The sequence below is a fragment of the Muscardinus avellanarius genome (assembly GCF_963383645.1).
Source record: "Muscardinus avellanarius genome assembly, chromosome: 1".
Classification (NCBI taxonomy): domain Eukaryota; kingdom Metazoa; phylum Chordata; class Mammalia; order Rodentia; family Gliridae; genus Muscardinus; species Muscardinus avellanarius.
In genome coordinates, this window is record NC_137786.1 from 173,262,823 (window position 1) to 173,290,504 (window position 27,682).

Here is a 27,682-nt window from a genome sequence, read left to right on the forward strand (position 1 = left end):
CTCCCAGAGCACCCACCTCACCAGGCCCATGGTGCCCTTGCCATTCCCTAGGGAGTCTGCTCTTGAGAAGTCATTCCCTCGGTAATAACCCTTCTTCTCGTGGCATTAGTTCCAAGAAACTCAAGGATCACTTAGTAATGGCTGCTGCTGCTGGGCCCTGGGCTTAGGCCCTGAGGCCACAGAAGCAAATCACCTTGCCCCCAAACTTACAAAGGTCATGATCAGTGAAATAAAGGACAAGGACACAAGACAAAGAGATGTGAAGTCCTGGTGGAGTGAAGGAAGTAAAGAGCACTTCTCAGGAAGGCCAGGGCCAGAGTGGGGAGGGGCGGCAGCCTTTCGCAGGAAAGAATTGCAGAGCCTGGGGCCAGGCCTGTTCCCATGGTGATGTGCTGGCTGTGGAGGGTCGCTCTGCCCTTGTAAGGCCTCTCCAGGTTCTGAGTCTTTCATGGGTCCCTTCCATGATCCCCAGTATCTACCCCTATTGATGCTAGAATGCCACAAAACTGCCACCATGTTCTCTGTGCCCTGAGAATGAGACCGACTGGCTGGAGTCAGCAGGTCAGTCGCAAGGAGCCTCCGTCCAGCTCTTGGAGGGGAAGGAGGGGTAAAGATGGAAGGACAAAAGGAAATTGGCCTTGTGAAAAAGTGCCTCACAAGCCCCCAACCACCAGCCACAGCTAACATACCTTCTCTTTCATCTCCCATCCCCCCAAAAGGGAAAGTCACCCTGGCCCCTTGGCCTACCTATGGGTCAAAGTCACCTCTCCTGGCGAGACCCCCCAGAATGGGGATGCCCTCTCACCTGGCGCCATGAAAGGACTCGTCCAGCCTGGGGCTTTCCAAAGGAGCTAGCTTCATCCAGCTCTGCCTGTGCCAGGTCAAAGCAAAGCTGAGTGGGGGCAGTGAGGAAGGAGAGGGCGCCTGCTCAGGACCTTGGTTTGCCCATCCCTGAAAAGGACAGATGGTCACGATGGCTTCCGAGGCCCCTTCCACAGCTTGGCTGCTTTGAGGGGGACTCCCTGCTCGGTCGCTTCTCAGAGGCTTGGGCCAGCACCAGAACATGGGCCACTTTGATTCCCCCCCTATCTTGATTTTGACAACTTCTACATTTGAAACCATTAGAATAAGCCCCATTTTTAGAAGCACAAGTCATCGAGCCCCAGCACCATTCCAGTCTGCCTTTTGCACCTGCCCAGGGGCTGTTGTCCTCAGCCCCAAGCTGTGGCCTCCCCACCCCCACGCCCCTTTGACAGCTTGGGAGGAGCACAGGACAGGAAGACAGCCCTCCCTTCCTGTCTGGGTCCTCAGCTGCAAAAATGTGGTGGACATGGGCTGGCCTCGGGACCACCTTCTGGGTCTCCCCAAGTTCTTTGGGGCTTGCTGGAGACTTCATATGCTGTCATTTGGTAGCTGGTGGTGTATGTTCCTGTGTAATTTGTTGGTTACTTGTGTCTCAAAACTTACGCTCATTTCACATTGGAATTGTTGCTATTTGTTGGGAAGAGAAAAGGGCCAGAAGTAGCCCAGTCTTGAGTTCTTGTCTTGTTACCATTTAAAATTGACATTTAATTTTTCAAATCACTGTTGGTGCCTAATCACTTAAGTTATTAATTTATTCTGTTTTCTTTTTAAAAAAAAATTTGTAACACGTATTTATCTTGTGAGCAGGTCTGGGGGTGGGGTGGGAAACATGTTCAGGTGGGCCGTGTTTTTGCTGTGGTGACACATGGTACAGGCCTGGCTTGCAGGTCCCTTTTTACTGTGGTGTTGGAGCAGGACGACAATAAAGTCCTTTAGAAGTGAGACTCAGGAGGCTGCTGGTGTCTGTCTGAAGGGGATGGGGACGCAAACTCCCTCACACCCAGCCTGGGGCCAGCCTCTCACAACATACCTTCTTCACAAGGAAACAGGCTCAGAACCATTTCTCCAACTGCTCCCAGGAGACTGGTGTGTCAGTCTTGCTTTCATAGGAATAACTGGGAACTTTTCTTGGCTAGGAGCAAGAGTGAATCCTCTTTACCTCGGAATCTACATCTGCCAATGCGCCTTTCTTAGCAGGCACCCGAGGAGGGTGTCAGCCTCTGATACCAAGTCCACTGCCTTCCTGTCACAGGGATCTTGGGGCCTACTGCTCCAGCCCCTGACGTGAGACCCCTAGCCACACCACTGCCGCCGCTTGTCCCTGCCTTCCCAGTTCTTTTGTTCTCCCAAAGGGGATGGGCAGGCTCGGTGGAAAGGCGCCCCAATGGTAAGGGAGGCTCCTGGGCCCAGCTCTAGGTCCTAAGACCCTCTCCAAGAACAGGCTGTGCCCCGAGGAAGGAGCCTCACATGGGCCCTAGAGTGACGATCGCCTCCAGCTGGAAGCACCTCTCTGCCACTGCCCCAGCTTCTCAGAGAAGGGAAAAGTGTAGTATCAGCAGATGTTAGCGGGCTGCCCAGAGTTCTTAGGGTCCCCAGAGCTGTTGCGGTTGCCAGTGTGCCTGGTGGGCAAGTCCCCTCCCAGCATCCCACTGTGCACCCTCATCTCGTGCACCTTCCCTCTGCCAGTGCCCCAGTCCGCTCACCCAGTGCCAGCTCTGCCCCGTGGGCCCTCCCAATCCCAGCACTTGAGCACCACGGGCCTCACCTCCATGCTGTGTCCCACAAGTCACCCAGAGACACAGGCATGTCCTCACCAGGTCGCTGTCAAGACTGTCCGGGCACAGTAAGAAAACCAAGGCAACAGCAGACGTCACAGTGCCGAGACGGGGAAGAACGACATCTTTCACAGGCTTCAGAGAACCTAGCTTTATTCCTGTTTGAGGACACAGTCTCAGCTCCACTTCGAAAGGGCTAGAGCAGCGTCAGGGCACAATGAGGTCCACGTCTGCGCTTCCCTGTCTGCCCCACGGGTCCTCCCGCGGTCCGCCAGGCGGAAGAGCCGAGCCAGCCAGCTTCCCCAGGGCAGGCGACGGAGGGCTTCCTGACCCAAGAACAGCTATGCAGTAAAATGAGGACTCTGGACTTCACCAGAAGGGGGATGCGTACGGAGGCATCACAGGCACTGAGGCAGGACTGGGGGAGGGTAGGAGCTCCGCTCTCCTGTTGTGTAGGGGAGGGGACAGCTATGGGAGTGAGACTGTAAGATCCTTCATCTCCCAGACTATGCCACACAGCTCTCCCACCTCCACTCCTGGAGAAAGTACAGTAGGTGCAGGTACCCCCCCAAAGACACCCACATCCCTTGCCTCCAAGTCCCCCCTTGGAGGAACCAGAGGGCAGGCAGAGGGGCTGGGGCCCACTGTGCTTTTTATCCTATGGAGCAAGAGCTGGAAGTGCTTCCTGCCTGGCTCCTGAGCCAGCCCAGGTCCTCCATGACAGGGCCGGGGGCGGGGGGGGGCAGCAAAGCCCAAGCGTGTCCATCCAAGCTGCTCCAAGGTAGCCAGGACACTTGGGTGTAAAAGCTTAATGCGACTGATCCCAGTACCCGGGCCCAAGAACCAATACCAGGTGCCTGGGTCTCATTTCCACGTCTGGGTTTCGGTGGACCCTTAGGGCTGAGGCTCCCTCTCCAGCCTTCCTGCCCTCGGACAGGCCTACTCCAGCGAGCCCAACTCCACAGCCCCTGCAAGCCCACCTGGCAGGGCAGGTCCGGGCCCCACCCGGCTCCCAGGGGGAAGAGGATGGGGCCTCCTCCGAGGTCAGCTGGGCGCCCCCATGGGTGGGAGCAGGGGGAGGTTCATACTAGAAGACTAGTCTGTGGAAGTCTCCGCCGCTGCCACCTGCAGGGTTGCAGCCCCCCGGAGAGCCTTCATCCTCATCCTTGTCTTCATCGAAGCCCCTTCCCCAGTGCGGAGAGGCGGGGAGTGCAGAGATGTAGGCTGCCCTGCTCCGGGCCTCCTTCTCCTGCTCCTGGGAAGGCAGATGAGGGTGGGGGAGAGAGCTTAAAAATCTGATCCCTACAGCTAGGGTCCTCCCTGTACTCGCCTCTGGGTCCCCAGAGCCAGGTCACAGAGGAACCACACGCTGGTGAGGCAGACCCTTCCCTTCCGCCCCACGTCTATGCTTGGAAATCCTCCCTCCACTGGTCCCTCGGAGGAAAGAAACTCACTTGTCCCAACCTGTGACTATCTGACAAGGGCCTAACGTGGAAACAGGAGGGCCAGGGGCTTCAAGGGCCGTGTCACACCACCTGGGAAGCTCTCCACAGGCTCCCCGACCTCAGGCCTCCTGACCAGCGGCATGAGGAGCAGCCTCTACCTGTGAGCCAGCTCCACCTCCTGCCGGCCCTGCCTCCACCTGGACAGCCTGACGGAAATGTCCCCACCCCACAAGGCAATTCAGGGGCAGCATGCACGGGTTTTGGTGTGAGCGGCTGCTCGGGCTGGCCGTGGGCGGTGCCCGTCCCATCAGTCAAACCTCTCGTTACCCCCGTTGCTGAATATGTTGACACCACTCAGCTTGAAGAGGGAGTCGGAGGCAGAGTTACACAGGAGGGTCACTGGGCTAGGTGGCCCCCTTCAGGAGCCCCCAAAAGCATTGCCTATCCCCAACTCCACTACTCCTGGGCTGTTCCCCCAGCACCCTAATGACTGTGTGCATTTTTGTGGGGGTCTTAGGGTTTTTAAAACTGGAGATTGAACCCAGGGCCATTCTACCTCCAAGCTACCCCCTCAGCCTTTTTTTTTTTTTTTTTTTTTTTTTTTTTGGTGGTACTGGGGGTGGAACCCAGAGGCTTTCTACCTCCGAGCTATACTCCCAGACCTTTTTGTATATTTTATTTGGAAACAGGGTCTCACTAAGTTGCTGAAAGCCTAAGTAGCTGAGGCTCCTGTGTGATCCTCCTGTCTCAGCCTCCCAAGCGCGGGGATTATAAGTGTGCGCCACCACGCCCGGCTCCCGCAGCCTATTTTTATTTTTATTATTTATTTATTTTGTAGTACTGGGGATTGAACCCAGAGGATTCTACCTCTGAGTTATACCCCTAGTCCTATTTTATTCTTTATTTGGAAACAGGGTCTCACCAAGTTTCTGGGGCTGTCCTCAAACCTGCAATCCTCCTGTATCAGCCTCCCTAGTACTAGGATTATAAGAGTGCACCACCATGCTTGGCTTCTGCACAGATATTTTTTTAACTTTTATTTTTTATAAGTGGAACATATTGAGAGTGGTGTACATTTACATTGTGCTTCATGCCCTTCCCCTCCCTTTCCCTCCCCCCCCAATAGAGAGTGTCCAGGTTAATCGTGTTGTATTTATGTTATTACACATATTCGTATGTAGTTCCTCCATTGAACAACCTCAGCTTTCTTCCTCTCCTATCCTTCCATTCAAGCTTTGCTGAGATTCCACCTCCATCATCTGGAGTCCCTCTGGTATTACCACTACTCCCTAGCTTGGGCATATTAGAGAAAACATACGTCCCTTCTCTTTCTGTGCTTGACTAATCTCACTTAACATAATGCTCTCCAGTTCCTTCCATCTTCTTGCAAATGCTTTTATTTTTCTTTATAGCTGAATAGAATCCCATGTGTGTATTTCCCATAATTTTGTAATCCATTCATCTGTTGATGGAGATCTAGGTTGGTTCCATATTTTGGCTATTGCAAACTGTGCTGCTATGAACATGGGTATGCATATGTTAACGTAGTTCTCTGATTTCAACCCCTTTGGAAAGATACCCAGGAGTGGTATAGCCGGATCAAATGGTGGACCTATTCCCAATTTTCTAAGGAATCTCCATACTGATCTCTATAGTGGCTGAACTACTCTGCACTCCCACCAACAGTGTAAAAGAGTTCCTCTTTCCCCACATCCTCGCCAGCAATTGTTGTTCTTTGATTTCTTTATGTTTGCTACTCTGATTGGGGTTATATGGAATCTCAGAGTAGTTTTGATTTGCATCTCCCTGATGGCTAATGATGTAGAACATCTTCTCATGTATCTATAAACCTCTGAAGTGAAGGGTCTTGTCTGGGCTGCTGACATCCCAGTACTGAGGAATACATGAGTGGAGGGGTGGATTTTAAAAAGGAAGAAGCCGGACGTGGTGGCGCACACTTGTAATCCCAGTACTTGGGAGGCTGAGACTGGAGGATCGCAGTTTGCGGACAGCCTCAGCTACTTAGTGAGGCTCTCTGTAACTCAATTAGACCCTGTTTCAAAATAAAGAATAAAAATTGGCAGGGGGTGTATCTCAGAGGTCAAATGCCTCTGGGTTCCATCCCCAGACCTGCAAAAAATAAATAAAAATAAAAAAGGAAGAGGACTGGGAATGTAGTTCAGTGGGAAAGCAACTGAGGAGCACGTGAGCTCCATCCCTAGCACTGTAATAAGTAAGAACGTAAAAAAAGAAAGTAAGGCCGGGCGTGGTGGCGCACGCTTGTAATCCCAGCGCTTGGGAGGCTGAGACAGGAGGATCGCACAGGTTCGAAGCCAGCCTCAGCTACTTAGTGAGGCTCTCAGCAATTTAGTGAGACCCTGTTTCCAAATAAAGTATAAAATAGGTCTGGGAGTGGAGCCTGGAGGTAGAAAAGCCCCTGGGTTCCACCCTCAGTACCACCAAAAACAAGGAAGGGAGGGAGGGAGGGAGGGGAAACCAACTCAAAAAAAGGAGGAACAACTGTTCTGTTGTGCTGACACTGGGCCCTTACCCCTGGAGATGACCACAGAGGCCCTGGGGTCTGCTCACCTGCAGGTAGAGGATGTTGTCTTTGGAAATCGCTTCCATCAAGTCCTTGTGGAGTGTGGGCTCTGCCCGGGCTCTGGGAGAGCCTGGCTCGGCCTCGTGCACCTCGGCTGGCCGCTGCCGATAAAAGAGCACGTAGGCCGTGTCCTTGGGAAAGAAGGAGGTGACGTTGCTGACTGACTCGAAGGAGGAGAAGGATACCCGCGTGTCATTGAACAGGTACCACTGGTTCTCGGGCTCTGGCCTCTCTGCAGGTCCCAGAGAAGGGGCCGGGCGGGCGGCGCCCTCTCGGGCGTAGCAGTAGTAGTGGCCGCTCTCGGAGGACACCCCAGAGTGCACCACGACGCTGCACAGGTCGTAGGCCTGGCCCTGGCCGCCGGCCAGCGGCAGGCGGAGCAGGAGCGGGACGGTGACATCGTCCAGGATCTTGCGGCGCCTCATGGTGCGCAGGTCGAAGGAGAAGCGCAGCAGCGTCAGGATGAGGTAGCGCGGGCCCTGGCTCAGCTCCACCACCTTCTCCGCGTCCTGCAGCGAGGCGCACGCCTCACAGTAGTAGCGGTTCTCTGCAGTCAGCCTCTCGGGGGACAGGAAGTAGTTGACCAGGTCCAGGACGGAGCGCGAGCCCTCGGGGCCACACATCTGCTCCCGGGAGGGGGCGGCAGCACCCCCGTGGGTCCCCAGGCCGGAGCTGTCCTCTTCCTTCTCCTTCTCTGCCTCCTTCTCCTCGTCCTCCTCCTCTTCTTTCTCCTTCTCTTCTTCCTTCTCTTTCTCTTCTTTCTCCTTTTCTTTTGTTCCTTCCTCTTCCTCCTCCTCTTCTTTTCCCACTTCCTCCTCCACCTGCTCCTCCTTCCCTTCCTCCTCCCTGTCCGCCTTCTCCTCTGGGCCATGACGCCCCCCGGCTCGCGGGGAGCCCAGGCCACTGATGTCCAGCACGGTGGGGGGGGCGTCCCCCGTGATGCAGTGCTTCCTCTGCCTCCCGGGGGTCCCCCTGCTGGGACCCTGGGCTCTGGGGGCCCTGACGTCCTCGGCGGGGAGCATCACGGAGCCCAGGCGGCGGCGGCGGCAGCGCTCAGGGGGCGGGAAGGCCAGAGAGAGGTCGGTGAAGGCCTCCTCCCGTGAGGACACGTTGAGGCAGTGGAGGCAGCAGATGCGCGTCACGATCTTGCCTCCGAACATCTTCTCCACGGAGGTGGCGCTCGGGCTGGGGGCCTCCTCGGGCGGTGAGGGCAGGCTGGACTGCTTGAGCTTTTGGCAGATCCTCGTCCCCGTCTTCTCCTCCTCGTGCAGCCTGGAGCAAGCCGGGAGCACAGGGTCTGCATCCATACACACAGGTCCGCTTCCAGTGGGCCCACCTTCCTCGCTCACACCCGTCCACCCCGCTCAGCAGGCCTCGTGGTTAAGCGGACACATGAGAGTCTGCCCAGGGAACACACACACGTACAGAATGGCACGCTAACACACATCCACGCACGTGTACACTGAGCCACACACTCTATTGGATCACGTAGAGATGGGTGGGTCCTGGGTGCTGCACCCCAGGCAGTAAGGCAACATGGACACCAGGCCCTGCACAGTCATGCATCTCCAGAATTCCCTCAGGGTCAGGCCCCACTGCACCCTTCCCAGCTCTCCATGAGCAAGAAGCAGCTCCGAGGGCAGGGCTCTCTCCCCACAAATGTCTGGACCAGAGCAGCCCCCACCCTAGCCAGGGGCCTGGTCTCCCTTACCGATCCAGCAGGTACTTCAGGTACTCAGAACAGTCCTGCTGGGTGCCGGGGCTGAACCAGGGCGTCCAGGACGCAGACAGGAAGTTCTCTGGAGAGATGGCAGGCCTCTAAAATAAGACGGGTGAAAGTAGAGCCAGGAGCCGGGCAGCCACCATGCCCACCAGCTCTACAGCATGCCAGGCCAGAGGGAGAGTCTACCTAGGACTCTACCCCAGTGTCCCAGCCTCCTGCCCAAGCAGGCCCTGGGGTCCTAGGGACAAGCGATCCTCTAGGGATCTGCTCTTCCCATCACCCAGGACTGTGCCTTGCCTTTGCCCCTTGACGGCCTCTCTGCCTAAAACACCACTCTCCCTTATCCAAGTCCCCAGTGCGGTGTGGCGTCATCCACGACACCTTCCCAGCACCCCTTCCTCCCTGACATTTTCCCTTCCCGCATGTTCACACACCCCATTTCCTGTTAAAGCTACAGGATTGATGTCTGCAGATCCACCCATCTTCCCAGCACTGGAACAAGGCCACCTCATCTCTGTGGCCCCCACAATTGGCCTTGCCGAGCCCCCAGCCAGGGTCTCCAGGTATACGGTCATTGGTGTTCACCTCTGTACCCTCAAGAGCCATCACGGGACCTGGCAACACAGATGCTCAAAAGTAGCAGCAGATGAATGAAGCAGCACCTTAACCCAACCGCTGGCTCGCTGAAGCGAGATGTGGGCAGCAGGGCAGGGGGGGGGCACTGCTCCTGCCAGGAGGGGCCCCAAAACGGCCCCTAGGGCTTTGGTTATGAGTCCAGGCCTTGCCAGGCTGAATGGGGCTCCCGAGGGAGGCACCTCCACCCAAACGCACCTGGCTGTGCTCCAGGAAGGCGAAGAGCCACTGCAGCTTGGTCATCAAGGGCTGTGAGTTGTTCTCAGTCAGCCGGAGCACACAGTGTCGGAAGCTTCAAAACAAACCAGAAGCGCTGGGGTGAGCCCAAGGCTCTACACGCCCAGCCACCAGCAACCCAGGGCCTGCAGAGGCCGCTGCAGCATCAAAGGTCAGGATCACAGCCTTGGTGTGATACCCTGGGCACGACGAGCGACCCCTGCAGCAGTGTTTTCCAGCTGATGCCCCAGGGTTCTGGGGCTCAAGCACTTCAGTGTTGAGGAAGGGACCCTGGCAGGCCACAGAGTCGGTGCCAACATAAGCCCAGCCGCTCACACGCCCTGCTTACGGCTTCCCCAGGACACCCATTCACCCCATCCAGAGTGGCCAGACCTGTGGCCCTTGCCCTAGAGCATCCCAGCCACTCACTGGCCACCAAGCGAGGGAGGCAGGTCAGTGAAGGCAGACAATCCCAGTGAGTGACAGCCCTCACCCCCAGAACACCCGCTGCCCCCGGAACAAGCTGCTGCACAGAACAGCGCTACTCCAAATGTGGGGGCTGGGGATCAAGCCTGGGTCTGCACGTGCTAGGGACCGCTCTACCAGGAGAGCTACACTCCAAGTCCTGTTTCATTTATTTATTTATTTATTTATTTATTTATTTATTTATTTATGGGGTGGGGGAGAAGGAAGGTACTAGAGATGGAACCCAGGGGCATTCTTCCTCCGAGCTATACCCCCAGCCCTATATTTTATTCTTTATTTGGAAACAGAATCTCACTAGGTTGCTGAGGGCCTCGCTACATTGCCAAGGTTGGCTTTGAACCTGCGATCCTCCTTGTTTCAGTCTCCCAAGTATTTGGATTATAAGCATGTGCCTCCATACCTGGCCCTTCCTTTTGTTTTTAAGAGACAGAGTCTTGCCCAGTTGCTAAGGCTGTCCTGGAACTTGTGATCCTCCTGCCTCAGCCTCCAGGGTTGCTGTGATGGGCCACCACAATTGCCTTGCCTGCCAGCTCTTTTTTTTTTTTTTTTCGATACTGGGGATGGAACCCAGGGGCATTCTACTTCCAAGTTACACCCCCAGCCCTATTTTTTTTTATTCTTTATTTTGAAACAGGGTCTCATTGAATTACAAAGGGCCTCACTAAGTAGCTGAGGCTGTCATATAATCCTGTCTCAGCCTCCCAAACGCTGGGATTACAAACATGCGCCACCATGCCCAGCTTCTGTCCAGCATTTCAACATCACAACGACCCTACAAGCATGTGATCATTTATCTAGCAAGGTATCTTATTATTTTAAAGGAGTAATGGTCTGCACGTATCAGAAATAGAACAAAACTAGTCCTTCACCCAGGCAGTTTGAAAAGAACATGCAACACAACACCTTAGAAGTTGTAAGAGAGACAGGCGTGGTGGCGCACAATTGTAATCCCAGCATTCAGGAGGCTGAGACCGGAGGATTGCGGTTCACGGACAGCCTCAGCTACTTAGTGAGATCCTCTGCAACTCAGTGAGACCTGGTTTCAGAATAAAAAATAGGGCAGGGGCTGTAGCTCGGAGGTCAAATGCCTCTAGGTTGCATCCCTAGACCCACAAAAAAAAAAAAAAAAAGAAGTTGTAAGAGATCAGCTCCAACTTCTTCCCACTGAAACCTGAAGCTCAGAGAGAAAAAACTGACTCCAAGTCATACTACAAACCAGACCCAAGCTTCCCTGCACTTGAATCCAAGCCAAAACTGGGATTTTTTTTTTTTTTTTCATCTCCAGCCCTATTTATTTTGAAACAGGCCCTCACTAAGTTTCAGAAGTCCCTGCTAGGTTGCTAAGGCTGGCCATGGAGTGATTTTAAAGCTATCCATAGAGCCAGGCATGGTAGTGCATGCCTGCAATCCCAATACTTGGGAGGCTAAAACAGGAGGATTGCAGGTTCAAGGGCCACTTCAGCAAATAGTGAGACACTCAGCCACCTAGCAAGACCCTGTTTTAAAACAAAAAATAAAATTGGACTGGGGTGTAGCTCAGAGGAAGAATGTCCCTGGGTTCTATTTCCAAATATAAAATAAATAGATAATTAAAATAAAGCAATCCATAAAGTCTATAAGTGGCTACAGACAACCAAGAGTATGCTTCATTAAAAACAAGATAAGCTGGGCATGTAGTATACTAGTAATCCCACTAATTGTGAGGGCACACCTGTAATCCCACTAATTGGGAGGCTGAAACAGGAGGATCACAGGCTCATGGCCAGCCTCAGCTGTTTAGTGAGGCCCTCTGCACCTTAGTGAGACCCTGTTTCAAAACACAAATAAAAAAATAGGGCTTGGGGTGTATCTAAGAGTTAGAATGTGCCTGGGTTTCATCCCCAATAGCGCAAAAAAAGAAAAAAATACTAAAGTCAGCCAGGTGACGTAGTGCATACCTGTAGTCTTGGGAGACTCATACAGGAGGCTAATTAAGGCCAGCACCAGCAATTTAGTGAGACCTTGTTTCAAAATAAAAAACAAGAGTCAGGTGTGGTGGCGCACGCTTGTCATCCCGGTACTTGGGAGGCTGAGACAGGAGGATCGCAGGTTCAGTATTTAGTGAGGCCCTCCGCAACTTAGTGAGACCCTGTTTCAAAAAAAGAATTTAAAACAGGGCTGGGGCCATAGTTCAGAGGTAGAATGCCCCAGGGTTCAATTCCCAATACCACAATAAATAAATAAATTAAATCAGGCTGGGGGTATAGCTTAGAGGTAGAATGCCTCTGAGGTTCAATCCTTAGTACAATACATACATACATACATACATACATACATACATACATACATACATACATAATCAAGCAAGCAAACTCGATATGGTGGCACACACTTGTAATCCCAATACTTGAAAGGCTGAGACAGGAGGATCACAGGTTGGAGGACAGCCTCAACAAATAGTGAGATGCTCATCAACCTAGCAAGACTCTTTCAAAATAAGAATAAAATAGAGCTCAAAGGTAGAGTGCCCTGGGTTCCATCCCCAGTACCGCAAAAAAATAAAAAAAGAAGCTGGGCGTGGTGGCGCACACTTGTAGATCCAGCATTCGGGAGGCTGAGACAGGAGGATCGCAGTTTATGGACAGCTTCAGCTACTACTTAGTGAGGCCCTTTGCAACTCAGTGAGACCCTGTTTTAAAACAAAGAATAAAAAATGGGGCTGGGGTGTAGCTCGAAATTAGAATGCTCCTGAGTTCCATCTCCAGTACCACAAAAAAAAATAAATAAATAAAAGAGAGAGAGAGAGAGAGAGAGACATCTAATGGCAGATGAGTGTTGATTCTACTCTCAAGACTCATCACACACCCAGGGCTCCAGGAGAAGTCAGCGGTACCCAGAGCAGCGATCGTGCAACCCAGCCCCGCCCCCTGCTGTTCCCACAGCAACATCACAGAACCCCCGCCCAGCCCCCCAGTTCACCAGGGAGCCCCAGGAGAGAAGGGCATGCAGGAAAAGCAGCACCTACTCGGAAGCCATGAACAAGGCCTGAAGGATGCTGTTCACGTAGCACGTGTTGCCCAGGTTGATCAAACCAATCTTGCCCGTGTCTGACTTGGCCATGAGCCGGGGGTAGAAGCCGGCCAGCTCACTCTTCTGCGAGGTCCAGGCATCCTGGCCCAGCAGCTGCTTGATGCGGTCTTCATTGGGAACATGGAGGTCCTGGGGAAGGCAGTGGGCAGCAAGGTCAGCTGGAAAAACATCACCTCCTCCTCTAGGAACCTCCTCTAGAGACACGTGAACAGCCCTGCTTACAACTCACAAGTCCTCGTTTGGACCTGGGGGCCTTCTGTGTGATCTTCCAGGGAACAACTGCCTCAAGGTTACATAATCCCCATTTTAGAGATGAAAAAAGTGGGAGTCAGTGACAAGAACTGTGCAGGGTCACAGAGGCAGTGAGTGAAGAATGCACACGTCCCTAGCAGAGCCCCGGGGTGACAGACTCTAAGTGACAACATGGGCCCAAATTCAGAGGCGTCAGGAGCTCAGCTGACACCCTGACTCTGGTCTTCGCTGGCTGTGCAGCCGTGGTGAGCAGCGTCTCTGCCTCAGGTGCCTCCAGGGGCCTCAGTCTCCTCCTGTGGGGAGGACGCCCTACCTCAGCGGGGCAGTCCGCACTTCCCTGGTCTGCGCACAGGGCTCCCGCCCACCCAGTCGTCCTTCAGGGGCACGAGTGGCATAGCCAGGGTGGTGGGAGGAGCCTGGGTGGAGCTATCGGTCCTCGGTCCAGGCTCAGGGATCAGTGCCTTCCCACTCATGGCCCTCAGTCATAGCAAACAGCCGCATGGTGAGGGTCACCAGGTACTAACTGGCTCCAATGACGACATTATAAGGAAAGTCACTCATGCATGATGCAGTGCCACTGGCTAAATCTTAGCGACTTTTTTTTTTTTTGCAGTACTGAGGATGGAGCTCAGGGACATTCTACCTCCGAGCGACACCCCCAGCCCTACTTCTTATTATTTATTTTGAAACAGGGTGTCACTAAGTTGCAAAGGGCCTCACTAAGTAGCTGAGGCTGGCTTCAAACCTGCGCAATCCTCCTGTCTCAGCCTCCCAAATGCTAGGATTACAAGCGTGTGCCATCATGCCTGGCTCTTAGCGACATGTGTGTGTGTGTGTGTGTGTGTGTGTGTGTGTGTGGTATTGGTGGTGGAACCCAGGGACTTTTCTACCTCTGGGATATACTCCCAGACCTATTTTATACTTTATTGGGAAACAGGGTCTCACTAAGTTACTGAGAGCCTCACTAAGTAGCTGAGGCTGGCTTCGAACCTGTGTGATCCTCCTGTCTCAGCCTCCCAAGCGCTGGTATTACAAGTGTGCGCCACCACGCCCAGTTTCTTAGCAACATTCATAACAGTTTCTCCAGCCATGACTTCCAAGATGCCATGGGGCTTTAAACTGGCTGAGCAGCCAAAACCCTCTCCTCCCAGCACACACCCTCTGATTACTCCAGGTCTCAACACTCTTGCACACTCCTTTTCTGGATCATTTATCAGATTAGTCACCTCTGACAAACATACTTTTTTTTTTTTTTTTTTTTTTTTTGCGGTACTAGGGATAGAACCCAAGGGCATTCAACCTCCAAGCTATACCTCCAGCCCTATTTTTTATTCTTTATTTTGAAACAGGATGCCTGTTGCAAAGGGCCTCCCTAAGTAGCTGAGGCTGTCCATGAACCAAGATCCTCCTGTCTCAGCCAAATGCTGGGATTACAAACGTAGGCCACCATGCCCAGCAATTTTTTTTTAACAAAGGAAGATGTTATTGAGAAGAAAGGTAGATACAGACTCAGTATCTTTTATCTTTGGTTTTCTTCCTATTGTCCCCTATATAAACCCCCTCCACGTACAGAGCATAAACAGAGACAAAAGGCAGGCAGAACCCCTTCTGCTGATAGGTGCACAATGAACACAAACACATCCACACTGGAGAAAACATCAAATACCATTTTTCCTAAGGAAGGTAACTTTGTACTCTTGGGAAAATAAAACAGAAACTTCCCAATTCTTTTTTTTTTTTTTTTTTTTTCAATACTGGGGATGGAACCCAGGGGCATTCTACCTTTGAGCTACACCCCCAGCCCTTTTTTTTATTCTTTGAAACAGGGTCTCACTGAGTTGCAAAGGGCCTCACTAAGTACCTGAGGCTGTCCATGAATCATCACCCCCGTCTCAGCCTCCCAAATGCTGGAATTACAAAAGCATGTGTCACCACACCTGGCCCCATCAAATTCTTTTTTTTTTTTTTTTTTTTTTTTTTTTTTTGCAGTTCTGGGGATGGAACCCAGGGGCATTATACATTCAAGCTATACTCCCCACCCCCAGTCCTATTTTTTATTCTTTATTTTGAAACAGGGTCTGAGTTGCAAAGGGCCTCACTACGTCGCTGAAGCTGTCCGCAAACCATGATCCTCCTGTCTCAGCCTCCCAAATGCTGGGATTACAAGCGTGTGCCACCACGCCTGACTCAAATTCTTAATGTTACTATAAGTCTATACTGTGATGACTCCCTCTAGCAAGGATCCCAGCTCCCTGAGAAATCACCATGACTTAATTCATCTAAGTGAGAACTTTCCAGAACATTCTTACAAAGGGATGTGTATACAAAGAAGAATGTACACACACAAGACACGTGAAAGAATTTTAAAACAATGCTACCATTTGCGGCCGTGCCTCTCAGACTGGCTTATACCAGGGATTCTCTGAAGGCACAGGACAAAGGTGGCCCAGGTCTCTGGCGGCTTGGCCTGACAAAGAAGTATGTACAGTAAAAGGAGTGTTTATAGTGACAGAGCATATGCCTGGGTCTCTGCGGAGAAGCTGAGCTCATGTCAGACCATGCTGAGTACATCCCCCTCCTCCAACGTCAGGTGCCTTGGTGGACCTGCCCGCGGGAGAAGCCCAGGCACTAACTGCTCCAATCTCTGGGTGAAGCTGAGTGGCTGAGCCCAGTTCTCAAGGCTCTGCTCGCCTCCCTCCCCTAGCAGACACATTACTGCAAAAGGACTCACACTTGCCACCTCTGTGCCCTTCCTCGCCTCACTCACCTGGTGCACCTCCCCTGGTGCCTCACAGTCAAGGTCCAAGGGCCACGAAGCCTCTCAAGTGCACCCCCACACCATCCACGCCTGCCTCATACACCTGTCCCTGCATTCTGGAGCAGATATCTGCACTCTCGCCTTGACCCATAGAGCAGGCCTGAATCAGCCCCCGTGTGCAAAGCCTGGTCTCACTCATCTCGGGTTTCCCTCAAACCCCACGGTCTCTCCCCTTTGTTCACCCCTTTGTCACAGCGTTCCTCATGCTGTGGTCACGTGGCAACAACACTGAACTCATTCACTCAGGCCCCGGACACAGAAGACAAAGACATCAAAACAACATGGCCCGAACCAGATGAGGTGGCGCGCGCTTGAATTCCCAGCACTTGGGAAGCTGAGACAGGAGGATCCCAGGTTCATGGCCAGCCTCAGCTACTTAGTGAGGCCCTCCGCAACTTAATGAGACCCGGTTTCAAAATAAAGAATAAAAAACAAGGCTTGGGGAATAGCTCAGAAATAGAATGTACCTGGGTTCCATCCCCGGTACTGCAAAATAAATAAATAAATAAAATAAAATAAAATTTAAAAAATGGCCCAGCCAAATGTGGATGCACACACCTGTAATCCCAGCATTTGGGAGGCTGAGACTGGAAGATAACAGGTTCAAGACTAACTTCAGAAGCGGGGCATGGTGGTGCACGCTTGTTATCCCCGTGCTTGGGAGGCTGAGACAGGAGGATCGCACAGATTCGAAGCCAGCCTCAGCTACTTAGTGAGGCTCTCAGCAACTTTGTGAGACCCAGTTTTCAAATAAAATATTAAAAAAGTAGGTCTGAGAGGTAGAAAAGCCCCTGGGTTCCACCCCCAGTACCACCAAAAAATAAATTAAATAAATAAATAAATGACTAACCTCAGCAACATAGCAAGGCAACTTGGTGAAACCCTGTTTCAAAAGAAAATGACAAAATAGGGCTGGGGGTATAGTTGGAAGGTAGAATATGCCTAGACTCAGCTCCCCGGTACCACAATAAAAGGTAAATATGGTCCCCATCCCCAGAAACTCCCAACCTAGCAGGAAGCAGTGACAGTCCCAGAAGCTTAGACTGTCCCCCAGAAGTAGGAGCGCCATCTCCTCTGCTCATCCACAGCCAGGGACAGGGAGCCCCTGCCCTAGTAGGGCAGCCCCTGCCACCGTGAGTTGACCCTGAAGATGAAAACACTTTCCCATGCTAAGTTTGAAAAATGAGCCAGGCATGGTAGCACACACCTGTAATCTCAGTACTTGAGAGGAGGACTGCAGGTTCAAGGCCAACCTCAGCAAGTTAGTGAGACCCTCAACAACTTAGCAAGATCCTGTTTCAAAATAAAGGGCAGGACAGCTGGGCATGGTGGTGCATAATTGTAATCTCAGTACTTGGGAGACTGAGACAGGAGGATCGAAGGTTCCTGGCCAGCCTCAGCTACTTAGTGAGGCCCTCTGCAACTTAGAGCCTGTTTCAAAATAAAGAATAAAAAATAGGACCCGGTGTGGTGGTGCATGCTTGTAATCCCAGTATTTGGAAGCCTGAGACAGGAGGATCATGGTTTGAGGACAGCCTCGGCTACTACTTAGGGAGGCCGTTTGGAACTCAGTGAGACCCTGTTTCAAAATAAAGAATAAAAATTATGGCTGGGGTGTAGCTTTGAGGTAGACTGTCCCTGGGTTCTATCCCCAGTACCTCAAAAAAAAAAAAAGTAGGGCTGGAGGTATAGGTCAGAGGTATAATGCCCCTGAATTCAATCCCCAGTACCAAAAAAATAAAATACAATTTAAAAAAAGAACTGGGGTGGAGCTCAAAGGTAGAATGCCCTCAATTCAATCCCTGCCATCAAAAAAAAAAAAAAAAAAAGTGAAAGCCAGGTGTAGTGGCACATGCTTGTAATCCCAGCATTCAGGAGGCTGTGACGGGAGGATCGCGGTTTGTGGGGAGCCTCAGCTACTACTTAGGCCCTTTGCAACTCAATGAGACCCTGTCTCAAAAAATAAAGAATAAAAAATAGGGCTGGGGTTATAGCTTGGAGGTAGAATGCCCCTGGGTTCCATCCTCAGTAACACACACACACACACACACACACACACACACACACACACACACACACAAAGTTTTAAAAACAGATCCAAGAAATTGCGAGGTTTGTTGTGCTTACTCTGAGTGATGGACTGCCTCTTTATGGTTTGTACTTTGGGGATTATAAACTCATCTTCAATAGAATTTCATGGCTTCACTTAATTGTGTTTACCAAGCAACCCTTGGGTATTAAAAGTGTATGAATACTTAAATGTTAGTATCTGCACTTGGGAATCCCACAACCCCCAAATGATCTGAATTTGAAGCCCCTCAACCCACATGCAAAGGCCGCCAGTTAACAATTGTTTTTCCCTAGACCAAGCCAGAAAAGTTTACTTCATGTTTATTTTGGGCCACATGTATACTTTTCTAGGTCATTCTTTTACTAACAGCAAAGCATTTCTTGGCTTTCAATGGGCTCCCTGGTGCCAACTCTCTAACTAAGGACAGGCCCTACACTTCGTCTCCGGTCCCCACCAGCTCCAGCCTTGGTGCCTGAGGTTGGCCATCTCTACTACCCTCTTACCCCATCCCTAAGGCCAAAGAGCATTATTTCTCACTCACCATTCTAGAATCCAGTTTTCTATTCTTTTTGCCCCCTGGGGGCTTAATTCCCCCTTAGTTTCTTGCAGACTCAACAAGATGCTTACAGAGATGTTTGTTCTAGCCTTAAAAACATTTCGAGATGTTCTGTAGTGGGCACTTGCCAGAGTATCTAGTCTCTATGCAACAGTTGGGAATGGCAGAACAGGGGTTCTGAAAGGGCCACCAACCTAGCCATCTCCCCCACTCCTGGACCTGCCTCTGTGTCCAGGCAGGGGACAGGCCTTGGCAACCCGGGACCCTGGCCACGTGCCTTGCTACTTCTGAAGCCAAACTGGTTCCCCAGCCACTTCAAGCCTCATTTTCCTTATCTGTGAAATGGAAACACCATCTGCTTCATAGGTTTCTTTTGAGCACCAGAAAACAAAACATGGGAAATGCTCAAACGTTAGCAGTATCTTCAGGTGTGAGTGACTGGAAAATCCTACCGACCCGCCCGGCCAGCTCAGAATCTTTCCTTCCGGTGGCCTCCTGCCCTCCTCAGCCCAGCCCTGTAGACCTCTTCACAGGCTGCTGAGATCAGACTTTCTCGCACTCAGGTCTGTCACCCACACTGGGCCATGAACTCCTTGACGGAAGAGACTTAGTTTGCTCCAAACCACTGTCCCCAGACCCAGCTTGGCACAAAGTAGGCCTTCGGCACAATCACACGAACAACGGTAAATGACCCCCACCCAGAGTGCTCAGTCTGGTGGGGGACAGACACACGAACAGTGGCAACCGGTGACACAGGATGCACCAGGGCTGTGGGAGCACAGCCTGACTCAGCCTGGTGGTGAGTGGGGCAGTGAGTTTGCAGGGAAGGCTTCCTGAGGGAGGTGAGACATGAGCAGAGGCGTGAAGGACAAGTAGGGGCTTGGGTTTACAGTTGAAGGAAGAGCGTGTGCAAAGGCCCAGAGCAGTCGTGATTGGACGGCTCTTCACTGGGGAGCCTGGGATGCCTGAAGCACACAATGGTCCCCGGGAGGGGACAGGAGACATCCAGGGACCAGATGATGGGAGGGGCATGGGGGCTGTCACTCACCTTGATGGCCTCCATGACAGGCTCGTACAGGTCTGGGAAGCCTGGGAACCTGAACACCATGCAGTGAACCAGCTCCGCCAGCTGCTCCAGGCAGCTGGTCCCCGAGTTCGAGTCCTCCTTGACCAGAGAGGTCACCATGGGGGGGATGTGAGGGAGGAGCTGCAGGAACAGAAGGGGGTCAGAACCAAGACCTGGTTTACCCCCAAGACGGAGCACCGTGGTCACCACTGACAGCTCCCAGAGGCAGGGAGGTCTGCCCACGTGACCACTGGCCCTTCACCCAGCTGGGACTGAGCCCTGCAGGCAGCAGATTCCTCTCAGGAGACAAATGATCTGAGACACCCCCCCCCACCCCGTCTCCTTTTCTTCAATGCAGAATAGAGTAAATATTACTTTCCTCATGGTGGACGAGGGGCCCTAGCACAAGCCCCGGGATGTCTAGCCTCAGCCAACTGACCTGCCCCAAGAACATGAAGGCCTCAGTGACCAGGGCCACTGCGCAGGGCAGGCATGACGCTGGCACCACAACACAGCCAGCTGCAGGGCTCCGGGAGCACGAGCAGCCCCCTAGGGACAAGCAGCCTCTCTCCTCACTCCTCCACTCCATCTTCACACTGACCTCAGCGATCCCCCTCGCCTACAGGTGAACACACTCAACCCAGAGACACTGGACCGGGGCCTGCGTACCTGCTAGGTAATCGCTCTACCATTGAGCCTTACCTACAAACCCCAAGAGGTTATATAATTTTCCAGGATTTCACGGTGGGTTTTTTTGTTTTGTTTTGTTTTTGTGGTACTGGGGGTGGAACCCAGAGGCTTTCTACCTCCGGGCTATACTCCCAGACCTATTTTTGGAAACAGGGTCTCACTAAGTTACCGAGAGCCTAAGTAGCTCAGGCTGGCTTCGAACTTGTGTGATCCTCCTGTCTCAGCCTCCCAAGTGCGGGGATTACAAGCATGCGCCACCACGCCCGGCTCACGGTGGGTTTTAGAAGCTGCATTCTAGCCAGGCCTGAGACCAAAGCCCATTTCTTTTCCCTATGAGGTTTCAATCTTCATATTCCCTGGGAGTACTCTATCATACTGTTACAGTGGATATACTGCCATGGGGACAAGTGAGCCTCAACGAAGGGGGCAGAAGAAAAAGAACACTCATCCCCAACATGCCGCAGGCTCTAGGTAAGTATCACCTCTTCTAAGCCCTTCCCACCAGCTGTGGGGTTTTCCCTGTTCCAGGCCCAGACAGTTTCAGCGCCAGCCTGAGGTCACCACATGAGGCAAAGGGCAGCCTGGGACTCAGCCCCAAGCACCCCATTCCCTGTGCTTTTCCCATAGCAATGAACTGGGAAGTGGCCCAGAGCAGGGCCATGAGAGAGAGTCTAGGGCCCCTGGTGTGGGTCCTGGGGGAAGGCAAGCAGCGTTGAGGAGGGCAGCTCCTCCTGAGTGAGGGCCTTAGGGACAGCAGGAGGACCCGAGCCAGAGGCCAGGCCACCCGGGCACAGGAGAACGGCAGGGAGCAGGAAGGACAGCGGGCTGGGTTCCCTTCCAACTTGGCTTGAGCGTCCCTATTCTGCTTGCCAGCCGTGTGTCTGGGACAAGTGTCCTTACTCCCGGAGCTGCTCCTTCCTCATCCGGAGGAGGAGGGCGAGGATGGAAGCTCCGTCTGGGAGTTAGAGGAATGAGCATGTGTACCATCCGTGGCAGTGCCGCTGCACACAGGGAACACTAGCTGTCAGCATCTTAGGCTCTGTCACTCTACTGTGTGCCCCAGGGGAGGCCAGACAAATTCTCTGGCCTCAGGGTCCTATGTGTGCAGTGGGGTTCCAGGCCTCCTCCAATACTAACATCCAGAGTTCCAAGGTCTAGCCCCAGCAGAGAGCACCCCAGGCGCCAGGCCTCCCCTCCACGCAGCAGCACGCCCTTACCAGGTGGAAGGCCTCATGGGAGTGCTGGAAAGTCAGGAGCATGTACTTGAGGACCGACAAGGCCGCTCCCCGGACGATGGGGTATAGCAGCTTGGAGAAGACCTGGAAGAGAGGCCCTGTTCAGGAATCCCCCAGCTCTGGGCTGCTGCCCGACGCCAAGGGTGCTGCTGGCCTGAGAGGGGCAGGGCACAGCAGAGCCCAAGCAGCACAGCCCCGTGGGGGCAAGAACACCGAGTGGTCAGAGACCCGGACAGATCGGCCAATGGTGAAATGGGCAGCAAGAAAGAAGTCTGATGGGTGGATAGACAGACAGACAGGGACGCAGGCAGCTTCTTGAATGAGTGGTTAGGGGAATGAATGGGAAGGCCCGCGTCCCAGAGGGGGACAGTGAGTTGGCCCAGGTCATCCAGTGGGCTTGAGAGCAGCCCTGGTACCAGTGGCTTGGGACAGGGGCCACCAACCTTCTCAATTTTAGCAAGTGAAACCTCAATCAAGATGCTGAACTTCTTAACAGCAGCCAGGCCCTTCAGCAACGCAATGATCCACTTGTCAATGTTTTTTCCCAGGGGCCAGGACACCCAGTCGATCATCCTGATGAGAAGCAACAGTGACAAGAGACCAGGGAGGCCTAAACGCCTGTGTGAGGGCAGCCCAGGAACTAGTGTTAAGTCCTCAGTTCCCACCGTGACTAACAACAGCCCAGGGCCACCCTGCAGGACACACACCAGCCCACGGCAGCCATGCGTGCTGTGGAGTCAATAAATGCAAATGAGCCCAGCACCGACTCCCGGACAGAGACTGAGGCTTATGGCCCAGCAAGAAGGAAGCTTCTGGGCACCCCAACCCTCCTGGCTCCACACCCAGGCTGCACATGGAATGGGTCCTGCAGCTGCCTCTGCCTGGAAATGCACGGCCCCAGGCTGCAGGCCTGGAGCAAGCCACTTCCCCTCTCTGAGCCTTGATTTACCCCCCCCATAAAATGGGGAAGACATCTCCCTAACAAGCTATGTGTGGTGGCGCTCGCCTGTAATCCCAATACTTGGGAGACTGAGATAGATAACAGACTTGAGGACATCCTCAGCAAGTAGTGAGACTCTCGGCCATCTATTGAGACCCTGTTTCAAAATAAAAATATGGGCTGGGGGTATACCTCGGAGGTAGAAAGTTCCTGAGTTCAATCCCCAGCATCACAAAAAGAAAAAGAAAAAGAAAAACAGAGAGAGATAACAAAGGGTTGACAGGGGTGGCATTTGCCTGCACCAGGCCCTGCTCTATCTGCCTTATGTAGATGAATCCATCTAAAACCCCTTCCCCCAGCACAGGGCACTGGATTAGGCATCAAGCTACATATGAGAGGTGCTCAGAAAACACTATCATCACATTTTCATTTATTTATTTATTTATTAGTTATAGTACTAGGGATTGAACCCAGGGCATTCTACTCCTGAGCTACATTCCAAGCCCTATTTTACTTTGTATTTGGAAACAGGGTCTCACTAAGTTGAGGGGCCTTGCAAAATTGCTGAAGCTGGCCTTGAACCTGTGATCCTCCTGTCTCAGCCTCCCAGGCACTGAAATTACAAGTGTGCACAACCATGCCCAGCTTATCATCATTTTTATATTCAGCAGCTGTGCTGCAAAGAAAGAGAATAAGAGAGAAAATGATAGTTACGATAATAGCAGCTTCGTGGCAGTTTTCCAGGCACTTTACAGGTTCATCTCACTTTATCCAATTTAATCCTCACAATGAACCTATTTGATGTGTTCTTAATTACACACAATCTTATTTTTTATTATTACCCCAGTATTCTAGGGTCACTGACAGGCAGCTAAGGATGATGAGGGGTATGACATGTGACTTTGTGTGTGGTACTAGAGACTGAACCCTAGGGCATTCTACCTCTGAGCTATACTGCCTACCTTTTTTTGGGTTTTGTTTTGAAACAGGGTCTTACTAGGTTGCTGAAGCTTGCCGTGCACCTGTCTCAGCCTCCCAAGTACTGGCATTACAGGCATGTGCCACCATGTCCAGAGTACAATACTTTATAGTTGAGGAAATTGAAAGGTTAAATAACTTGGTGCAAAATTACACAGGCGAGACACAGGAGAGGCAGGATTTGATCTTGGTCAACTCACTTCTGGTGTCCACTATAGACAGGAAGCCCGGAAAGACCCTGCAGAGCCACGTGGCTCCATATGTGGCTGTGAGGAGAATGGCAGCTGGTGGCCGCAGGAAGCAAGGTAAGCGGCATGTTCTGGGGTCACTGGCATGCAGGTAAGGACAGATGACCGCCAGGACATTCAAACAAGGGGGATGACAAAGGCTATTTCTGGTACTTGCCAAACTCAAAAAGTGCACCGGGCAGTCCTCTCTCGCTATTAACAACCAGGAACCTTTTCACGCCACCCTCACCTTTACAGAGGGGGAATCCCAGAGTTCACTGGTTCTTCTAGGCTGACACATCTGGTACTCAGCCTGACAGCATCATCAAAGCACATCCAGCCCCAGGCCAAGCACAGAGCAGGGCTCACGAATGGATGGATAACTGAACAAACATGAGGGCCTAGCCCATAGGCCCAGCCCTTCCCTAGTGCAGCACCCCTGCCTAGTGGAAGGAGCTCCTGGGAGAGACCGAGGGAGGGGCCCTCAGCACCCCCACCTGCTGATGGCAGTCAGCATCTGGGCATCCGTCACACTGTCGTCGTTGCTCAGGTTCCGGACCACACCATCCATGAGCTCCAATGGGAGGTGCTGGACCACACTGGCCAGGGCGCTAGACGGTGGCTCCTCCTCTGCAACAGGGCATTAGACTGAGCTTAAGCCACGGGCAGCCCTTTCCCCACCTCCGCCACTCCACATCCTCCTGCTGCCAAGCAACCAGGCTGGGCCTCTTCAAAGAGCATACCAGGCCAACCTCCCCTCCCGCTATGGCACTGCGGCCAGATTCTGTTAATCTGTTACCCAGCAAACCTTCACTGGCACTGCTCTAGGCCCAGTCCTGCACTGGGCACCAGGACAAAGCATGAGCCCCCAACTGTGAGTGTGGGGACATACCTTTTAGAGTGGTAACACAGAGCGACCCAGAAAAGGTAGCAGGGGTGAGGAAGTGGGGCTCCAAAACCACGTAAGGCCTACTGGTGACTAATAACATTATCAAAATCTGTTGTCTAATTGTAGGAGGACCCAGGTCCTCGGCTTTGTTTCCCCGGAGCCCGCATAGAGCTCTATATGCCAGGCAGACGAAGATTGCATTTCAGTTATTGACACCAGAATCTAAGTTCCACAGCTGTGAGTGGACGGTTAAGATTCTGTAGCAGGAGCCAACACTTGCAAACTCCATAAGGGCTCAGGACCTTCACACCTGCTGGCAGACACTACCATCTCTCAAGGCCCACTTCTATCAGCCCAAAGGCCACGAGGCCCCACCATCCTGTAGCCCGCTCAGCCCCCAACCACGATGCACGTGTCCTCTGGTGCCAGGCGATGAGGGACGCATGGTAGGTGCTCAGGATGCCTTTGCTAACCAAATGATGGACCATCGCAGCCTCCCACCTGTGGCTCAAGTACAGAGAAGCCAAATATACAATGGCCTGCCCGGCCCCAAGCGTGCCCGTGGTCTCGCCCCACACACACACACACACACACACACACACACACACACACACACACACACACACACACACACGCACCTGTGCAGGAGATAACTGCAAACAGCTCCTTGAGGCAGGGCAGGATGGCGGCGGGCTGAGCGCGCCACAGCTGCGCCAGGAGCCCGCTCACCTGCTGGGCCTGCTCCAGGAACTCCACGGCGCCCTCCTCGCCCTCGGCGGGGCAGCGGAAGCGGCCGAGGCAGCGCACCAGCTGCTGGCAGAAGAGCAGGCGGTGCGGGCCGTCGGGCACGCAGCGCGGGTGGCGCGCCAGCAGCCGGGCCACCTGCGCGCAGGCGGCGGGCCCGGGGCGCTCGCACACGGCGCGCAGCACCTCGCGGCGCAGCAGCGCGAACACCTCGTCCGCGGCCGGGCCCTCGGGCAGCAGCTGCAGGCCCAGCTGCACGCAGGCCAGCGCCCGGGCGCCCGGCGGCCCCGCTCCGCCCTGCAGCAGGCGCAGCACGCGGCGCGCGCTGAAGAACTCGGCGAAGACGTCTGGGTGGTGGCGGCCGGCCACGTGCAGCAGCTGGCAGCCCACGCGGCGCGGCAGCTCCTCGGCGCCCCCCACGTACAGCCGCGCGCCCAGGGCCAGCAGCGCCAGGCACTGCTCGCGCTCCAGCGGCTGCCGGGCGGCCTCCAGCACGCGCCGCACCAGCCCCTGCTTCACGCTCGCCGGGTAGGACGAGGTCACCACCGCCTCCAGGATCTTGTCCATGGCTGCCGGGCTGCGGGGGACAGAAGGCTGGTCACATCCTGTGCGGCTGAAGAGCCATGGCCCGCTTGCTTCCCCATGTAGTCCCGAGGGCTTGGGTGAGACTCGGGCTTTCTGGGCCTCAGTTTCCTCCTCTGGGAAAGGGACAAGGACGCCTCCCTTGCAGGACGGAATCGTGAAGAACCAAAGCTCCGACACCTGCCATATGGTAAACTTTTGGGAGTCAGAGCTCTTGCTGCCTGGTGCCTACAATGGCACAAAGGCATCAGCCAGTCCTCCCCGGGACTTCGGCCGCTCTTGGGACAGGTAGGTGCTAGATCTAGAAGTCAGAAGCTGTCTACGACCATACCACCCTGAACGTGCCCAATCTCGTCTGATCTCAGAAGCTAAGCAGGGTCAGGCTAGAAGAGAAGCTAGAAGCTGCTGTCCTAAGCTGGGGATGAAATGGCGCCTGGAAAAACCCCACCTGCAGGAGGGAGGGCACACAGGCCTTCCCCGCAGTTTACTCTGCCCCACTGGTCGTCCTGCTCTTCCCCAAATCACCGACATCTTTCCAAGTCCCCACTTTGGGCTGTGCCCTTTGCCTGACATCCTATCTGAGGCTACCATGCACTCACATCAGGCCAACTCTTGTTTTTCTAAAAGCCTGTTTAAAACTCCTGTCCTTGGCAAGAACAACCTGGACCCTGAGCACACACCCTCGAGTGAGTGAACCACCTGTAGCCTGTAGATCCAGTATAGCTGTGATCACTGCAGGGCAGTATGGAGCCCAGCGCCCTCCACCAAGGCCCACTGCAGGCCTAAAGCCCTGCCGCATCTCCAGACCTCCCTTCCCTACTGGACCCAGGTGCACCCTCTACTCCCTCCTCCCTGCTTGGCGCCCACTTCAGACCTCAGCTGAAACTACTCACATCAAGAAAGCCCTTCCTGACCTCCCCACCTGAGTCAGACCCTTCGTTAAAAAAATGAGAACATGCTGTTCCTCTCCTTTAGAGCACTGGCAATTGCTGGACTGGGGTCAGCCTCCTCCACAGTACTACATAGGGTTCTGAGGTCAAGTTTTGCTCCCCACGGTATCCCCAGCAGGTAGCACAGTAGAGCATGATGGGCCTTTGCTGGAGAGCAGGTGTAGAGAACAGAGCGAGTTGCCTTGACCCTTTGAGCTGTAACAGTCTTCCTTCTGCCCTGTCCTGAAAGCTGCCTTATGCTCACCTCTTTTTGACTCTTGACTCTAAAGCTGGTCTTCATAGGTACAGCTTGCTCTCTCCATACCCAAACTCTCAGCTCCTAAAAAGCAGGGCCACTTTCTTACTGCTCCGTATGATCCTACCCTAGGCAGGACTAAACACAAGGCTCAGCATATAGTAGTGTTAACTAAATGTACCGGCTCAGTAAAAATGATTGGAAGCCAGGTATGGTGGCACACACCTATAATCCCAGTACTTGGGAGGCTGAGACAGGAGGATCACAGGTTTGAGGACAGCCTTAGCAATTTAGCAAGACTCTCAGCAACCCAGCAACATCCTATTTCAAAAACAAAAAATAAAAGGGCTGGGGATATAGCTTGGCGGTAGCATGCCCCTGGGTTCAGTCCCCAAAATCACAGACATACACAGACTACTGGAGTTTCATATCGGTAGCCTGTGTGAAGACAAGTCAGAAGTTTCCTGGGAGCCAGATATGGTGGTGCTCACTTGTAATCCCAATACTTGGGAGGCTGAGACAGGAAGATCCTGCAGGTTCAAAGCCAGCCTCAGCTACTTAGTGAGGCTCTCAGCAACTTAGTGAGACCTTGTTTCCAAATAAAATATAAAATAGATCTGGGAATGTAGCCCAGAG

General features: G+C 53.2%; 1 protein-coding gene across 1 annotated transcript; it reads right to left on the reverse strand.

Moving 5' to 3' along the window:
* Positions 1–3,726: 3,726 nt before the first annotated feature.
* Positions 3,727–25,846, reverse strand: USP35 (ubiquitin specific peptidase 35; the record flags this gene model as incomplete). The annotated part of the gene is made up of 10 exons (XM_080716566.1): positions 3,727–3,894; positions 6,674–7,958; positions 8,398–8,504; positions 9,241–9,334; positions 12,749–12,942; positions 19,559–19,717; positions 21,484–21,585; positions 21,945–22,074; positions 24,144–24,276; positions 25,174–25,846. The coding sequence occupies 10 exons, from the start codon at positions 25,844–25,846 to the stop codon at positions 3,727–3,729; spliced, it is 3,045 nt and encodes a 1,014-aa protein (XP_080572692.1).
* Positions 25,847–27,682: the final 1,836 nt, after the last annotated feature.